Source organism: Chenopodium quinoa, unplaced genomic scaffold (assembly GCF_001683475.1).
Source record: "Chenopodium quinoa cultivar QQ74 unplaced genomic scaffold, ASM168347v1, whole genome shotgun sequence".
Classification (NCBI taxonomy): Eukaryota; Viridiplantae; Streptophyta; class Magnoliopsida; order Caryophyllales; family Amaranthaceae; genus Chenopodium; species Chenopodium quinoa.
The window spans coordinates 40,548-59,302 of NW_018745030.1; the positions used below are offsets into that span (position 1 = coordinate 40,548).

General features: G+C 36.9%; 1 protein-coding gene across 2 annotated transcripts; it reads right to left on the reverse strand.

The window, feature by feature from the left end:
- Positions 1 to 8,013: 8,013 nt before the first annotated feature.
- On the reverse strand, positions 8,014 to 12,857 carry LOC110709102 (probable serine/threonine-protein kinase PBL7). 2 transcript variants are annotated; one of them, XM_021887315.1, is made up of 6 exons: positions 12,397 to 12,857; positions 10,748 to 11,031; positions 10,513 to 10,648; positions 9,229 to 9,487; positions 8,972 to 9,104; positions 8,014 to 8,527 (listed from the first exon to the last, which is right to left on the reverse strand). In XM_021887315.1, the coding sequence occupies exons 1-6, from the start codon at positions 12,548 to 12,550 to the stop codon at positions 8,231 to 8,233; spliced, it is 1,263 nt and encodes a 420-aa protein (XP_021743007.1). In that variant the 5' UTR covers positions 12,551 to 12,857; the 3' UTR covers positions 8,014 to 8,230. The 2 variants fall into 2 exon arrangements, with proteins under 2 accessions (XP_021743007.1, XP_021743008.1); XM_021887316.1 differs by having other exon boundaries at positions 10,748 to 10,992; positions 12,397 to 12,850.
- Between the last annotated feature and the right edge of the window lie 5,898 nt (positions 12,858 to 18,755).

Consider the following 18,755-nt stretch of genomic DNA (forward strand, 5'->3'; position numbering starts at 1 on the left):
GTTCAAATCAAAATTGGATTGTTGACAGTGGTGCCACAGACCATATTTGTTCAAGTTTAGACTTGTTTGAGACCTATAAAGTGTTTGATAAAAGTCCAAACACAATTACTATTGCTGATGGTAAGCATGTGACAGTTGAACATATTAGAACTGTGTTTTTTGATAATGGTATAGAATTGCAGAATGTTTTGCATGTGCCTGGGTTGAAATTCAATTTAATCTCTACTCATAGATTATGTAGAGATTTAAATTGTGAGATAGTATTTACTCATGATAAATGCTTAATTAAGGGACCAACTTTGAGTCAGTCAGTGGTTCTTGGTAAATTGGTGTCTGGGTTATATGCTGTTGATGACAGAACTATGACAAAGTCAGAGAAGATACACACTCAGGAAGTTGCAGTTGCAGATGCAGTTAAAGTTGGTAAAGTTGCTGAAGATGCAAAACTTTGGCACCTTAGAATGGGGCATATTCCTTTCAATAAGTTGCATCTAGTTAATTCTGGTTTTGACAATAAAGTAGGAAGTGAAGTGATTTGTCAAGTTTGTCATAAGGCTAGGCAGACTAGGAAACCATTTCCTGTAAGTTTGTCTAGAGCTGAGAAATGTTTTGAGTTACTTCATGTAGATACATGGGGTCCTTATAAGAATAAGACACATGATGGTTTTAGTTACTTTCTTACCATTGTAGATGATTTCTCAAGAAATACATGGACATTTCTTATGAAAAAAAAAAACTGATGCTGTGAAAATTCTTTCTGATTTGCTTGTTTTCATTAAGACACAATACAGCAGTTCAGTGTTATGTGTAAGGAGTGACAATGCCAAAGAGCTATGTGAGGGAGATATTTTACTGGTTTACAAAAAATATGGGATTAAACATCAGAAATCTTGTCCTGATACTCCACATCAAAATGGAGTTGTGGAAAGGAAGCACAGACATTTATTAGAGACTGCAAGGGCATTGTATTTTCAGTCTAGAGTACCTATAAGGTTTTGGGGTGAGTGTTTGTTGACTGCTACTCATGTAATCAACAGAATGCCATTGAGTTCAGTGAATTTTGCTTCTCCATTTGAGTTGTTGAATGGAAAGAAGCCAGATCTGAGTCACTTGAAGGTTTTTGGTTGTTTGTGTTATGTATCAACTTTGAAAACTGGCAGAACAAAGTTTGATGAGAGGTCTTCTCCTTGTGTTCTATTGGGTTATCCACCAGATCAGAAAGCTTTTAAGGTGTTTGATCTAGAGACAAAAAGAATGATTGTTTCCAGAGATATAGTTTTCTATGAGAAGCATTTACCTTTTCACTATGAAACACAAGACAACACCACAAAATATCCCGTTTTTCTTCCCATAAACACACCCTTAGACCTAGACATAAATTACCCAATACCAGAACCATTTCAAGACTGTTCTGATATTCTGACTGCAGAACATGATAGTACTGTCATTTCTGCATAAATTGGTCAGTCTAGTACCTCAAACACTTTAGCTCCACAAAATATTCCCAAACCAGTAACCTCAGCTCCACAAAATTTACCCAACCCTGTTTCTCAACTGAGACAATCAGACAGGCCAAAGAAAAGACCTGCATATTTGTATAAATATGTGTGTGAAGCAGATTTTTTTAGCAGTCATTGGTGTAATATTGTACAGTTTGATGTACTTCCTTCTCCAATGAAAGTGTTGATAAACAAAGTCTCAGTAATTTCAGAACCATCTAGCTACTTAGAAGCTTCTCAAGATGCAGGGTGGATGGAAGCAATGAAGAAAGAGTTAGATGCATTGGTTGCTAATGATACATGGGAATTGGTGCCTTTGCCAAAAGAAAAAAAAACCAATTGGCTGTAAGTGGGTTTACAAAGTGAAGCTTAAAGCAGATGGAAGCATTGAGAGGTTAAAAGCAAGGCTGGTTGCTCAAGGGTTTACACAAAGATATGGAATTGATTATCTTGAAACCTTTTCACTAGTTGTTAAAATGGCAACTGTAAGGTGTTTATTGGCTCTGGCAGCAAGCAAGAAATGGAATTTGTATCAGTTGGACATTAATAATGCATTTCTGCATGGAGAACTTACAGAAGAAGTTTATATGAGAGTTCCTCAAGGTGTTGATAATCCAAGCAATTATGTTTGCAAGCTTAATAAGTCTTTGTATGGACTTAAACAAGCTTCCAGGCAATGGTATGCAAAGTTGAATTCTGAGTTGCAGAGTATGGGTTATAAACAGTCTAAAAATGACTATTCTTTGTTCCTTAAGGAGGTTGCAGATGATATCACAGTAGCAGTAGTATATGTTGATGATATCATAGTGACAGGTTCAAATGAAGCAGAAATACTTTGGTTCAAGGAACATTTACACTCAGTGTTCAGTATCAAGGATTTGGGAACATTGAGTTATTTTTTGGGGATAGAAATCTGTAGATTGCAGAATGGTATTGTGATGACACAAAAGAAATTCACAAAGGAGTTGCTTCTTGATTGTAATATGGATGTTTCAAAGGCTGCTAAGACTCCCTTACCTGCAAATGTGAAGCTTATGATTGATGATGGAGAATTGTATGCAGATCCTGAACATTACAGGAAGATAGTAAGGAAGTTGAACTTCTTGAGTCACACAAGACCAGACTTGTCTTATTCAGTACAGACTCTGAGTCAGTTCATGCATCAGCCTAGAGTGCATCATGTGCAGGCTTTGAATCATGTGTTGAGATATGTCTCTCACACCTTGGGTCAAGGAATTATTTTGTATGCTGCAGATCACTTGACTCTGACAGCCTATTCAGACTCAGATTGGGCAGCATGCCCCAATACTAGAAGATCAGTAACAGGATATGTCTTGTTGTTGGGCAAATCTCCAGTATCTTGGAAATCTAAGAAGCAATCGACCCTTTCCAAGAGCTCAAGTGAAGCTGAGTATCGAGCAATGGCTTCAGCATCTTCAGAGACTACTTGGTTGGTTAGGCTTCTTACAGAATTGGGTTTGACAGATCTGAAACTAGTGACTTTGCATTGTGATAATCAAAGTGCTATTCACATTGGTAAAAATCCTATGTTTCACGAACGTACTAAGTACATAGAAATTGATTGTCACTTCACTCGTGACAAAGTTCTTGAAGGTTTGATTCAGTTGACATACACTCCTTCAGCAGAACAGCTTGCAGACATCATGACCAAAGCTCTGGGGTCATTACAGCATAATAAGCTGAAGTCCAAGATAGGCATGTATCCAGATACAGTCCCTAGCTTGAGGGGGATGATGATGATGATAATCATCATGACACGTCAGATGAAGAGTCAGCAGTAGTTTGTTAGAATTCTGTTATGCAATAACAGAATAATGCGTTTTGTAGTAAAGTTGTTAGCTGCTTGTAACAAACTTCTCTATAAATATCTGTAAGCTGTCCTAAGATCATTTTGATCAATTAATCAATAAAAATCTCTTTCTCTCTCTAACTTTCTCTCTCAAGATCAAATGTTCTTCACTGTGATTTTCAATAGGCCTTAAGAACATGATGTTCGCCACATAAACAAGAATATATGATTATATAATATGAAATTAATGACATCTTATGTGTGTCACTTGTGTAGCGTGCTTGTGCAAACGACATTTTATGAGAAGTTCAATAGTCAATAGTCCAATAAATATGACTCCTTACCTAAACTAATTATTAGCTATTTGCTCATTTCAAGTGTTAGAATATATATAACATATATTATCTAATTATTGTATAGATCCTTTTTTTTTTTTGGTGCACATTGTATATATCTTTATTATCGTAGATATTGACTAGCTAAATAAAGATATATACAATAATTAGAGAATATAGGGTAAATACATTCTAAGCTACTCGTAAAGTCGTAACTTCGTAAGGCTAAAACTACTCTATGTACTCGAACCCAATATGACGCGACCTGAAATCAAACCGAGACTCAAATTAACATAATATTTGAGACCCGAACCCGAACATAGCCCGACCTGATTATAACCCACAAATTATTGACCTGAATCGAACTCTATAATGACCCGACCCGATTATAACCCGCAAATTATTGACTTGAACTGAACTCGACTCGAACCCGAGAATGACCCTAACTCTTTTTAACCCGTTAAAATCCAAAGTAACCCGACCTATAATTCACCCGACCCGAATGTAACCTAATCTAAACCCGACCCAAACCCAATACGATGTATGACCCAATGTACCCTGACTCAAGAATGACCGAACCCGACCCGTATAGGTCATGACATTAACCCGAATTGACCTGACCCACACTAACTCGACTCAAACCCAACCCGTTTACCACCCAAATTGACAGCTCGATCTAGTGAACACTAAAGCTTCAGTCTTCACTCATACTTCCTTTAATTTGTTCCAATAATATTGCAACAAGGATGAAATTACGCCTCTCAAACCACATTTTATGTATTAAATATTTATAATTTTATGAGTAAATATTATAAAAAATTGATATTGTGAAAATATTTCATGAGAAGAATCTCACATGACTTTATTTTGTTTAACGTATAAATATTATATGGGCAAACAAGAGTGATGAATAGTGCAAAAGTCCTATTGTTGCAATCTAATCATCTCATATCATATAACTAATATATAAAGCTAAATTTTTAGTCAAGTCACGAGGCAGCAGCAATTGACGTTTCAACTTTTCGCCAAGTGTCACGCATCGTTGGATATATTTAAATAGATTTCATAAGATAAAAAAGTTAGTTTAAAATTCTATTTGGATATAATTTTAAGATAAAAGAGTTAATTTAGAGTTTTATGTTCGATAAAATACTAATTTCAAAGGTACAAATTGAATAATAATTTTATTTTAAAAAAATTATAAGATTATAATTCTATAAAATTATCAAATAAATCTATTTTTTTATATCATAATTTTTTTTAGAGTAAAGGAAGTAATTCAAAGCGTAAAACATACATTTATAGTATATATCAATCAGTTAAAATAATATACTTCACAATCTAATAGAATTTTTATTACTATGTAGACTTGTCAATTATGGTCGGGTCATGAATCATCTCAAATTGGGTCATTTTAGGTTACGAGTCAAGAAATGTTCAACCCTTGCCTAAAGTTTCGGGTTTTTGTCAGCCCAACGAGTTTTGAACATTTATTTTATTTGTTTAGCTAATTTTTAAATCGAAAATTTCCACCAACATTATTATTAGTCATTACATGTCTACTAATCGTCACAAAAGCACATCAATTCCTAACTAATTTGTATAATTGATTTAATTTAAAATTTCATATATAGATTAAAAATTCATCTTAAAATTCAATAAACAACCCCATCGCACGAGGCACAAGACTAGTATATATATATATATATATATATATATATATATATATATATATATATATATAAAGGAGAGGCTTTTCCCGATGTTTTAGAGAGTCACGTACGATTTAATTTTCTTAGCGCGCCGTGTAAGATTATAAATTTTAGTTGTAGCCAATTAAATAAGAAATGATTAATTTCTTTTAGAATTAACTAGATATAAGCGCGTGCGATGCACGGTTATAGTAAATATTTTTGATTAATTTTTTTTTATATATGAAGATCATTCATCGGACATTTGAATAAAATTCTTAATATCCTAAGATAATTTTTTAAAAAAAAATTAACACTAAAGTTATCTTTCGTAGGTTTATTTATTTTACGTGGCGCTTGAATTTAAAATTCCAAACCTTATTCTTTAATTTTCTTAATAAAAAATAAATGACGAATCATTTTATTTATTGATTAAAATAAGTCCTTTGCAAATGCCTTTTTTTATATACTCGTTCTGTTTCAAAATGTTAGGTCTCATCTAAAATCTTTTAACTATTAAAAAAATTAGGGGAAAACTTCTAAATTTCTCTTTGTATATAAGGAAAAAATAGTGATATGAGATTTAGTTTTATTCGTTTTGATGAGTACATTTTTAATATCTAATTTTTATAATATTTTCTAGGGAGAGATTAGACATATTTACGATCAAAGATTTACATCCATATATGTAAAAAAGGTAATTATTAGTTTTTTTAAATAATTTTAATTGTTCACTATTCGTTATTTTTACCTATGTGGCAAAATTTTTAAATCTTATTCGTCACTTTTTCTTAGGTGGTGAGTGAATTTTTTAATTCTAAAATAAATTATTAATCTAAAATTTCATTGGTCAAAATAATACCTTTTCTTATGTGGCGCGTTAAATGCTCCCGAAAAATGCCTACTTTATTTATATATATTAGATTAATTTAAATGTCACGCAAACAAAATTAGCAAATGATATTTTTTAAGTTAAAATTAATTAAATGTAAAATATTATCTTTTTATATTAAAATTTTTATCTAAATATGCAATAAATTTTAGTATAAATACAAAAAAAAAAATATTTTAAAAAATTCAAACAAATTGTATCTAGCATTAATGGAATAAGAAGTATAAGATAGATTTTATTTAAAAAAAAAATTGAAGACAAATATTACATGCATTCCCACTTTATTTATTTATTTAGTTTACCTTAAATCATAATTTTGTTAGATTTTTTATTTTCTTTTTGGTCAAATTTTGACCGATAGATGTCATACTTAAAGGTAAGGACAGCTAAAGAAGCATTATATGATAATACTAAGATAATAAAAGAGCTATTCAAAATAATAATAATAATAATAATAATAATAATAATAATAATAATAATAAAAGAAGATCAGGTAGTTACCAATTAGTAAGTAGCTTAGGCTGCAGGATATAGATCAATGTCACTAGATGAATCTCGTGCGATGCACGGTTTGTTAGTATTTTTTTAAAAAAATATTTTCATATGTGATTAAATTGTTATTATATAAGTTTTAAAATATTAGATAAAATTCCTAATCTCTAAAGATAATATTATGTATTTAATTAATTTAAACTTTAAAATCTCATTCGTCAATTTTGCTTACGTGGCATTTGAATTATTTAATTGTAAAAGAAATTAATAATTTCTTATTTAATTGGCTACAACTTAAATTTATAATCCTACATGGCGCGCTAAGAAAATTAAATCCTACGTGGCTCTCTAAAAACTCGGAAAAACTCCCCTTTCTATATATATACTAGTTTTGTGCCCGGGTTGTTTATTGAATTTAAAGATAAAATTTTTAATCTATACGTCAAATTTAAAATATACCATTGGTACAAAATTAGTTTATTGATGTGCTTTGTGACGATTTGCTATCTAGTAGGCATGTAATGATTAATACTTATATTGGTGGAAATGTTCGATTTAGTACATAAAAAATAAACAAATAATAAATTAAATAAGATAAATGTTCAAAGCCCGGCCCGTGTTGAGTTGACCTGAACCCAAAACTTTGGATAAGGGTTGAACATTTCTTGACTCGTAACCTAAAGTGACCCAATCCGAGATGACTCATGACTCAACCCTAATTGACAGGTCTATGTGGTAATAAAATTCTATAAGTTGTGAAGTATAGTATTGTAACCGATTAGTATATATTATAAATAGATGTTTTACGCTTTAAACTAATTCCTTCGCTCCAAAAAAAATATTATGACATAAAAAATTAAATTTACATGATAATTTTTAAGAATTATAATCTAATAATCTTTTTGAATAAAATTATAATTCAATTTATATCTCATAAATATTGGTCATTTATCGAAAATAAAATTCTAAACTTAAAATTTTATCGTAAAATTCTATTTTTTTTTTTTTAATCTTATAAAGTCTATTTAAATTGCTCCAACGTGGCGCGACACTTGGCGAAAAGTTGGAACGCCAAGTGTCGCAATGTCGTTTCCTGACTAATAGTTTAGCTTTATATATTAGTTATAAAATTTTATCCTAAAATTCTATTTTTTTTTTAAATCTTATGAAGTCTATTTAAATTGCTCCAACGTGGCGCGACCCTTGGCGAAAAGTTAAAACGCCAAGTGTCACAATGTCGTGACCTGACTAAAAGTTTAGCTTTATATATTAGTTATATGATTAGATTATCCCATAATATCATAATAAGACCTAGTTTGAATTCCTTATCCAGACAAAGATACAAGAAAGAGTTACAACTTACAAGTCAAAGTGTGCCTATTAGATTAATAGATACATGCCTTCTAATTAGTACCACTGGTTGGAATATCTCTTAGTTAATACTACATACAAATATCCTCAACCCCCATAATAGTTGGTGAACAATGCTGCCTACGATTGCATTTCAATAATTAGGACTCGGTCAATAGAGTGTCGCTACATTTAATGATATTGTTAGTAGCTGTAGGAGACTTGGGTGCATGAAAACTAGAACAGCCGCTGACCTTTGAAGTTGATCTTTGAAGCTTCACCAAAGGAACAAGAGACTGTACAACATCAGCCATTAGTGGTCGGTAATCAGCCTCTGGCTGCACACACATTGCTGCGATAGCAGCAACCTGGATAGCCTCCTTCATCGAATACTGACCTTCCAATGCTGGATCCATGATCTGTACAACTCTCTCTCTATCAGTGAGCTTTGGCAATGCCTTTTGTAGTTTTGTCCATCACAATTCCAAAAGAGACAGATATTAGAGGATGAATCAGTTAGTCAAATCAAATGCAGAAGATGAATACAACATAAAGGCGGTGTGATAAGAATTACAGATCCATCAAAACAAAAGAATGTATTTTCCCAAGCACTTGTTTATAAATAAGAGTCCAATATTAAAAACAAAGGACCTATCCAATATGGCAATTTGATCAAACTTCATCACTTTTCATAGTTTTCAAGACTAAATGGTATAGGGCCGCAACAACAACAACAACAAACCTTTGGACCTCACACTTGTTCCCTTGAAGCTACTCGAATTCCCAATTTGCACCCAAATATCAAATTGGATAGATAAAATTTTATTTAAGATGCTACTTGTTGCCAATGAATCCTCCAGTGTCCGCTATATATGTGAAAAAACTAAGAAGAGTAAGCTTACCCAAGACACAAGGACACCTTCACCTTGAGGTCTCTTAAGGTCAACTGGTACCCTGCCTGTAAGCAGCTCCAGGAGGACAACCCCATAGCTGTATACATCTGATTTTGTGGTCAAATGTCCTGTTAATGCATACCTACAAAAAGAATTATAAAATATATAAAAAAAATTGCAGAAGAATATATTATTTACAAATTCAGAGATGAACTTATTATGACCAGAGCAAAATTCTAACTGAGAAAAGATAGTGTGGCCCCTACTCAGGAGCAACATAACCCTGGGTGCCCAGGACTCGTGTGGATACATGTCCACCTGCTTTCTCCGGTCCAAGCTTAGCTAATCCAAAGTCAGAAACCTTGGCATGGAAGTTCTTGTCGAGAAGAATATTGCTGCTCTTAAAATCCCTGTGAATCACAGGTGGGCTCACATGTTCATGGAGATATTCCAACCCTTTTGCAGCATCCAAAGCAACTTTTAACCGTGTCTCCCAATCCAACTTGGAAGGAAAAGCATTTGAACCTAAATGAACATGTAAGATAACCACATTCAAATCTCACTTCAAGGAAAGATAGAACAAATAGTATACTCCAGCATTAAAAACAGTAATGTCTGCACAGTAAAACTGCAGTGTTCTGAATTTAAGACATATAGACAACAAATCCTCCAGTCCTAAATAAGGCTATGGAGTATGGACAACAAAGAGTTATAAGCATTGAGACCTTTATTGAAGAAAACAGAACACCCAGCAACTTGTCCGTCTTCACACAATCAATATTGAACTTTCACCGGTCTGACTATGGAATGTGAAAACATCTCTGTTCCAACTTTTCCAAAAACTCTATGCATGTCCATCAAGATATTATTTTAGTTCTTTATCGGTCACAATACTTGCAAATCACAGAAGACAAACAGGCCATTGCAAGCAAGAATTTGACTGAGTTTGGGAAACTTTTCTTGTTGATAAACTGACTTCTATATGACTCGTGTACTACCACATTCTGTTTCAACTGTTGAAGGAAAAGTACATGGATCTAATAAACACTCTAGAGATAAGCTCACTGTGAAAGTTTATCAACGAGAAAAGTTTCCCAAAGTAAGGGCCTTCTAAGATGTCATAAGAAGCATCGTTTTTTGTAGGGAGGGACATTGGGGCAAGTGTGAATATGTGATAAGCACAACTACATTTTTTATCCAATCACTAACTAAGTACTAGACTGATAGATCAGCTTAAGTATTAATTATAAAAAAACAAAACAAAACAAAGAGCATAATCTACATCACAATACAGAAGATTCAGAAGTCATCGGATATATCCAAGACAAAGGATAATTTCACAAGAAGAAAGATTAAAGAAGCTGATATAACTCATAAATATACGAGTAAAGAACACGATGAGATAGTTCAAGATGAAAAAGAACAAAGCAGAAAAGAAATTTTTAGTTTAAATTGAGTTTTAAATTTCTTACATTGCACCATGACCCTTTACACATCATGCAACAAAGGTGGAAAAGGAGAAACCTAATTACTAAAGGCCATATACATACCTCTAGAAGGGTACAGGTGCTCTTGCAATCCACCATTTGCCATGAACTCATAAACCAGCAACTTATGATTACTATCCGAACAGTGACCCACCAAACCAAGCAAATATGGAGAGCGAAGTCGGCTCAGCAATTCAACCTGCATATAAAAGTGACCGATCAAACATCAAATTTGTGATAGCATAGAAAAAAGAGGGATTGAGGATTGACTTTTGGTAATACTTCATAGAGAACAAACCTCCATTTTGAATTCCTCTTCTCCGTGCTTTCCAGCATGGTCCATCAATTTAATAGCAACCTTCCTCCCATCATTAGGTACTCCACGATACACTGAACCAAATGCACCTTGCCCTATAATATTTGACTTGCTGAAACCACTAGTTGCGGAATTGAGCTGCTTGAATGTAAACACTTGTAATCCCTTCTCACAAGCAACTTCAAGAGTCGAATTTGATGCCCCACTTTTGTCATCATTGTCAAGTCCTTCAAATACACAATTGAAAGACATATGGAAATGCCCCACTTAGGCAAAAGAATAAGATGTCAGGCTGAAGAAAGAATATTTCTACCAAAGTAAGTGTGTGATGAGTAAGTGTTTAACATTAATGTACATCCGAATTAGAGACATATAAACACAGAGGCTTTTAGCTTTAAATTGCTACTTCTATATCCCACTGCAAGCAAAGGACAACTTATCTGAACCAAATTTAATTAAAATGAGAAAGAGCGAAATCTTTTCACATATATGAGACTTTAGAACTTTTTAGGGCCTGTTCTCATTGACTGAACTCAGCTGAATTGAACTGAAATGAATATTTTATAAGAGAAGGAAATTAGGAGTTGAAGTGAACTGAGCTGAGGTGAACTGAACTGAATTTCAACGTAAGAGAACAGGCCCTTAGTATTTTTATTGACAGATGAAACTCGTGAGTTAAATTTTAAAATTATTAAAATCAGGATCAAATGCAGCTGCTAAATGGTCTTTAAATACTTCATGCTATCACCAAAAATCTACTTCCAGCAGCTAAAGGAAAGGTCTTGTTTTCTAAACCATCCATTAATCCAAAATTCATAAGGGATTAGATTAGTTTGCCTTCCATTTCCAAAAATCCATGCTAATTCACTCCAATGTTCAATTCCAGTTAAAAGCATAAACACCAATACAGTGGGCAGAAATCGTTAATGTGACACTACGCATATTTTAATCACTCATCATTTCATCTCAAGTACCTATGTTAGATCCTCGAAAGTCCAACAATTATCTAAAAAGTTGGCACTTCATAAAACTAGAAAATTCACTAAGCAGATCAAACCAAAATCAGTCACTTTCCCTCAGTACATTCTTCCAGGTACCCGGCATTTTCTGACACCCGGGCAACCCAGCATTTCCACAACAAAAACTCTTCTTACAACCAAAAGTCCAAGTCACAACTACCAGTTGTTCATTTGCAAAACAATTCACTCAGCAGTCAGTCAGCAGGAAGTCTACTCTACTCCCTTTAATTGACTCTCTTACATAACTAATGATTTATACAACTTAACTCTTAATCATCTTCTATTTTTCATTTTTTCTTTCATACTCCATATTTTTTTGTACATACATTCTTCTCTTCTGTTTCCACTTCACATGTAAACAATATATAATATATACATACACATTAGGCTCAATTAAGTACATTAGTTAAAATAAAAATAAGAATTAAATTTTTTTTTTTAAAAAAAGGTGAATTTATACATAAACATCAAACTCAACAATGTCCTAAAAAGCTTTTTAAAAAAAGTGAACAAAATTACGAAAAATTAGAACAAATTTCAGGCAAACAGAGAAAATAAACAAAACCAAAATGTAAATAAATTTATAACAAGAATCAGAAAATTGTAACATACTTTGCTGAAGATTGGAGCGTTTAGAGACTTTGTTACGAATGTAGCAATAATAACTAAAAGCAACGAGCAAAGAAACCATAGAAATCGACGCCATTATCAAAGAAATAAGCAAAGCAGCTCTCTCCTTCTTCCAGTAATACTCTTCCGACTCCATTTTTACCACTTTCCTCAAAAAATCGCCGAAAAATAAAATTGACGAAGAACCCTAACCCTAAAAAGAGGGAAAAGTGAGGAAAACATGCCCCATTGAAATTTGAAAGAAACAGTGAAGTACAGTATAGTTGAGAGCTTAAAAAAGGAAAATGAAATAAATTTTGCACGGGGTGGTGGTGCGCACTTTATACGAAGGAGAAAGGGACGTACAAAAAAAATATTTGAAAAAGATATGTTGGTGAAAATGTGTTTGGTTGTTGACTGACATCAGTGAGGACTGGACAAGACATTTTTCTGACTTTTCTTTTTTCTCTCTCTAATTTGAGTATGTGACAAAGTGCGTTGGGAGTGGTGTGATTTTGTTTTGTTGTGGTGTGGAGAGTTAAGGTAGTGCACGGTCCGTGTTGATTTGGGCTATTTAGCATTGATCCAGTTTGAGTGATCAAATGCAAAGTGGGTTAGACATAAATGAGTTGTAAGAGTAATTGTTTTTAACTTTTTTTATTTTATTTTGGAAATTCTATCATGTAACCTTGAGGAGCTCGAAATTCTACATTAGTACATTGTACGGCCTGTGAGCCCATGGTTTTTGAAATGTCTAAACTGTGATCCTAAAGTTCCGTTAGTAACTTTGTTGTACCCTTAATGTTAAATCTCTGTTAACATAATTCTGTTAACCATAAAAAAATAATTTAAATAAATAATTAAAAACAAAAAAACAAAACACCAAAACCACCCCATGTTCAGCCTGCTACCACCGCCAGTCCGCCCCCCTTCCCCGGAGCATCGGCCACCTAGAGTCCTTCCCCTCCCCCGACGTCGGCGCTGCCCTGACCACCTCCCCTTTCCCCTTCGAACACCAATACACCACGAAATTCAGCAAAATCTCCCGAATCCTAACCCCAAGTCCCAAACCCTAACACTAACATTCGATGATTTTGGAGGCTAGGGCAGAGAGAGAGAAAAGGAATGTAAATATCATATATATACACACAATTTCATGATGTACACATAAAAATTATTATTTTCCACCTTCCACTTGATAAAAGCAAATATGTATCTTCCACTTTGGAATAAAAATTCCGTAAAACTTTAACAAGCACTCAGAATTCGAACAATTATGTTTCACATGAAAACTTCACATGAACCTTGAAAATTCAAATGCTATAATAATTTAACTTTTATTAATGAGAGTCACATATAAGGATTCAAAAAGCTTGAACCATAGAGGACATATTAATTCATTTAGAGCTTTCACGCTCACAATTATTCGTTACAAAAGCGCCCCTTAGAAAGATTCTCTCTATTGTTATTAGTTCCATCTTGTGGTCCACTAGACTGAGGTGGCTTGGCTTGAATAGGTTTTACTCTCTTGAACTTTCCTTGCCTTGACATCAAATTCCTACTTAGAGCACTCATATTCACGGTGTCCTAGCTTTTGACAATAATGACAAGTCACTGGATTACCTTCACAATCTTTCCAACGGTGGTTCATCTTACACCTACAAAAATACAATCTCTTGGATTTCTCATTGTTTCCTTGATCCTCATTCCTCGAACATTGGTTTCTTGTCCATCATTTTCCTTCCCAAAGTTTCCCTTATTATCCCTCCTACTATTAAAACCTTCGTTCCCTTGAGAATTCCATGCTTTCTTTTCACCTTCCCTAGAACTATCAATCTCCTTTCCCTTAATCCCGTACAAATGGGTAGCACGACCATAAACTTCACCCAAGGTTTCAAAAGTCACTCAGAGTTATGGTTAACCCTTTCTCAAATCTCTTGGCCTTAATGGTTTTAATTAGGACAACTTTAGGTGCAAACCTCATTAGGTCAATGGATTTGTTGTATTACTCATTGATAGACATACTCCCCATCCTTAGATTAGTAAACTCCATACACTTTTCTTTCATAGATAGGTTAGGTAATACTTCTCCCTCAACGCTTCCTTAAACTCAACCCACCCAAAGTTTGGTCTTTTCAACAACTCATCTTTTTTTTTTTGGTCCACCACAATTCAGCTTTCTCCCTTATACAATAAGCGCCATTATTCACCCTCAACTCACTTAGGCAATTTATGGCGTCAAACAACTTGTCAAACTCCCTAATCTAGTTTTCAAGACTGGCTGGGTCTTTCTTTCCCAATTAAACAAGTGGTTTTGCTGCAACAACTCTCTTAAAGACCTCACTGTAATAGTCAAGTTTATAATTTTGGTTTCCCTTGTTCACCACTTTCATGATGTTTTAAGTGTTATGGGTTAACTTTCAAAGGACCTTGCCTAATTTGGAACCAGATCGCTTATTTCCCTTTATTGAAGACATAATCCCTGGTTATTCATACCATTCTTGAAAATTAAAAGGAATACACCATGAAAATACTTAATTCATTCAAAAATATAGAAAAATCGAACAATAATCAATTCACTTAAGACATTTATTGAAAACATATAAAAGTAATTCAACCACTTAATCAGAATTCTCATAATCAAAGTCTTTATTGGAAAGATAATAATCTGGATCATCATTGTTTGCATTACCATTCACTCAATAAGCTTTAATAAATGGGCCAAGTGTAGTAGGATTTTTAGTTGGGTAAACTGGGTTGTAATCACTGTAATTTGGAGTATGGCTTGTGTTTTGGGTGTTTTTGTCCCTCGGGAGAGTTGCAACACGAAGACTAATTCGGGGTGAGCTGTACCTGCAAAACAAACGGAGACACCAGTTGGGTGGTGCTCCGCCTCCGACGCACAAGTTAGAAACTTGAAGGGAGAAAAAAGGTGCGGAAATTTAGGTAGGGATCTGCTAGGATTCCAAGCTCAGGATGTCTCTATCAAAGAGTAAAATGTGTAATAAATGATAAAACGTGCCCTCAAAATGAGGGACATCTCTCTATTTATAGGGTCATTGGGAATTGTGCCCCTGATTAGGTCACTGAACCCTAATCATTGGTGGGCTGCGCCGTTTTGCGGCATTCTCGGGATTTGGGCCTGAAGGCCGCCTTTTCCCTTGATTTCTGGAATGACACGTGTCGAGCAGGGATTGGTCCATTTTGGACTAATTTGGGGCTGACACGTGTCTCCCTCTGATTGGGCCACGTGGCAGGGTGAAATTACCCTAAACATTTGCCCCTCACAGATGTGACGTGGCACGCCACGTGGCATCTGTGACACATGTCACGCTTCGGTTGGTGGTAATTTTACCGTTACAGAGTAACCGTTCACCTTCCGGGTAAATTACGGAAATGCCCCCATATTTACCCTCTATATATAGCCGTTTTACCCTCATAATTTTGTACGTTTACAAAAATTTTCTAGAGAGAAAGACTTTGAGAGAGAAGAAGTCATCCGTTTGAGTCAGGCGCGAGCAAGAAACTTTGTTCTTCCGCAACCCAGCCGGACCCGCCTTCCTTCAGATATCAAATCCAAAGGTACCGTCTCTGTCTCTCTCAGCTCTTTTCTTTTTTCACCGCTTGTACATATTTCTTGCAATAAATGGATGCATCCCCAACACACACGGCACAGCCTATGTTAGAGTCCAGCCGGTCACTAGGGACGGCTGAGTCTAGGACTGGGAGTGCCGGCTCGGGGTGTTGGGACCACCCTTTGCCATGGATTCCGACCAGTTATGTGTCTGTGCAGGACACCATGGCTCGGACAATGCAGACGGCCACTGATCCAAATTATAGAAGCGAAGGCTCAGGCGGCCAAACGCCTGAGGGAGAATTGTCTGGTCAGGGAGACCAGACGACTCTGGAGAGATCCCCTCTGCGCGCCCCTTCAACCCCTGCTGACTCTTTCTTGGAAGAGTGTGACCAAGGCGGCGACGAGGCCGCCTCTGCCCCCATGGACCAAAGCGAGGGGGAGACAGAGAGCAACAGCTCCGCCTCTACCTCCGAGAGCAGCGATGACTTGCCCCCTCTTCCGGATAGCGAGGAGGAAGAAAGGAAAAAGTGGAGTGAGAAGGACGATCCCTTCAGCATCCACGTCTCCTCCAAGGACCAAATCCAGATGGGGGAGAACTTAGAGAACTTTAAGAAAATGCACCCGCTTGGAGACGGGTATAAGATCCGGGTGCCGCCTGAGCTGGGCACCATCGCTTGGGGGAATGATCAAGAGAACTCCAACAGCTATTTTGGCTGTTATGAGGCGGCGTTCAAAGTCGGCCTTCGCTTCCCCCTACACCAGGCGGTGAAGGCAATTTTGAGAGGCTACGGCCTTAGGGTCTGGCAACTTACCCCCAACTCCTGGACCAACATTCTGGGGTATGTTGTCGCCTGCGAGTTCCAAGGGCTTAACCCCGGCTGGGAGGCCTTTGCAAGCATGCATTACCTCAGCAGAAGCCCAGGCGGCTGGAGGGCGTGGTATACTCTAACCATACAGCTGCAATACATGATGACCTTGGACAAGGTCTCCAAGTTCGATGGCTGGAAGCACAGGTTCTACCTGATGTCAGCCCCGACCAGACGGGAAAATTATGAATTTCGTCTGTACAATAAGAAGCCCGACTTGTTGGGCAGGAAGTGCGATCTTCCCCGGATCCCAGAGGAAGACTTTGACAAAATAATCGAGGCAGACTTTTTCGGCCTCACAGACGCAACTCTGTCAACCGGGGAAACAATAAAAGTCCCTAAGAATTGGATTCCCAAGAGCGCCTGGTTCAGGGATGAATGTTTCCTAGCCGCCTGCAGGCTAGGGCACATGTTTAATAAACGTATGCGCCTGGGTTCACACCGTCTGTAGTATTTTTCTATCGAAATTGATTTATGATTCTGATCAATTTCTCTCTTTTTGCAGATGAAGCGCTAAACATGTTGTAGTCGGAGAAAACTCCCAAGCGGTCTTCTGCGACCATCCGCAAAGATCTTGCGGAGAAAGCTGCGGCCGAGCTTAGGGCCAAGGTATTGAGCGCCTGACCCTTTCTTAAGTTTATTTTATAAACTGTCTTGCCCGGATACTAACCTTTACTTGTTTATTTTCACAGGGGGGAGAAGTTGGGAAATCGTTTGAGAAGAATCTCAAACGGGCTAGGGAGGAGGCCCCAGCCGTTCTCAATAAAATAAAAAAGTCTGCCTCTGCGTCAACTCCTGGCGCCTCAGCCGGGGCTAAGACAATGCGGATAGCGGGGCGACTCGAGAAGGTAGGCGGCAGCCTGTGCCTTGATCTTGCCAACCCCTCAGCAGCCGCGGGGTTCACCACGCCTGCAAGTGTTTCCCGCTTGGCCGGCTCTGAAGGTAAGAACCCTTTTGAATCCCCGCTTGAGCTGGGGTGGCCTTTACGGGTGAAATCCCACTCCCAACAGACATCATCCTCAGACGGTCGGCAACAGATAGGTGCTGCCTTAGTTTCGCACTCATCACGTATTAATTGTGGTGCAGATCAATCTCCCCGCTGGCCAGACGTCCAGAAGCACGCCAAGGCCATGCTGGATGCCGTCTGGAAGAGGGATAAGGACAATACCCCTGGGATAGAGACGTTCAATCTTGAACGCATTCTATCCCTTCTGGCTGAGGTAAGAAACTTGTCAATTCAATGTTATTTTTTCCAAGTAATTATCCCGCCTGTAATTCTTATACCGCCTGCTTTTTGCAGGCCATGCTGCGGGTGGACGGGCTCAAACATCCTTATTCCCGCAAACGGGAAGAGGTAAAAAGGGCCAAGAAGTCCGCCATGGACGCTGATAATATTGCTTTCCACTCAACTATCGTAAATGAGCTTGAAACTAAAGCAATAATTATGACACAGGCGTCTAAAATCCAGCAACTGGAGCTAGATTTGAAGGCGGCCGACCAGCGAGTAACGGATGCTGAGACGGCCAAGAAGGGGGCGGAGGAGGCCCAGAAGAAAGCAGATGAGAGCGCCAAACAGGCTGAAGAGGCGCTCAAGAAGACCCAGGCGGATCTTGGCAAACTGAAATCCAAGGTTGAGAGCCTGGAGAAGGATGCTGCTCAAGCTCAGAAAAACTTTGCAGCAACCCTGGAGGCGGAGCAACACCGCCTTGTTGCTGAGAGTGATGCTGGCAACGACGCCCGTATGAAAATTGCTTGGGCTGCCTTGTACCCTGACGCTGATTATAGCATCTGGGCAATGGCACACAGCTATGCCGAGTACGTGGTGTACTTGAGAGAGCAAGGTGAGCCAGAGCCTGCCTCCTTTAAAGCCTGGCTCAGCAACAATGAGCCAACCGCGCCTGAGCTTCCTGGTCCCGACG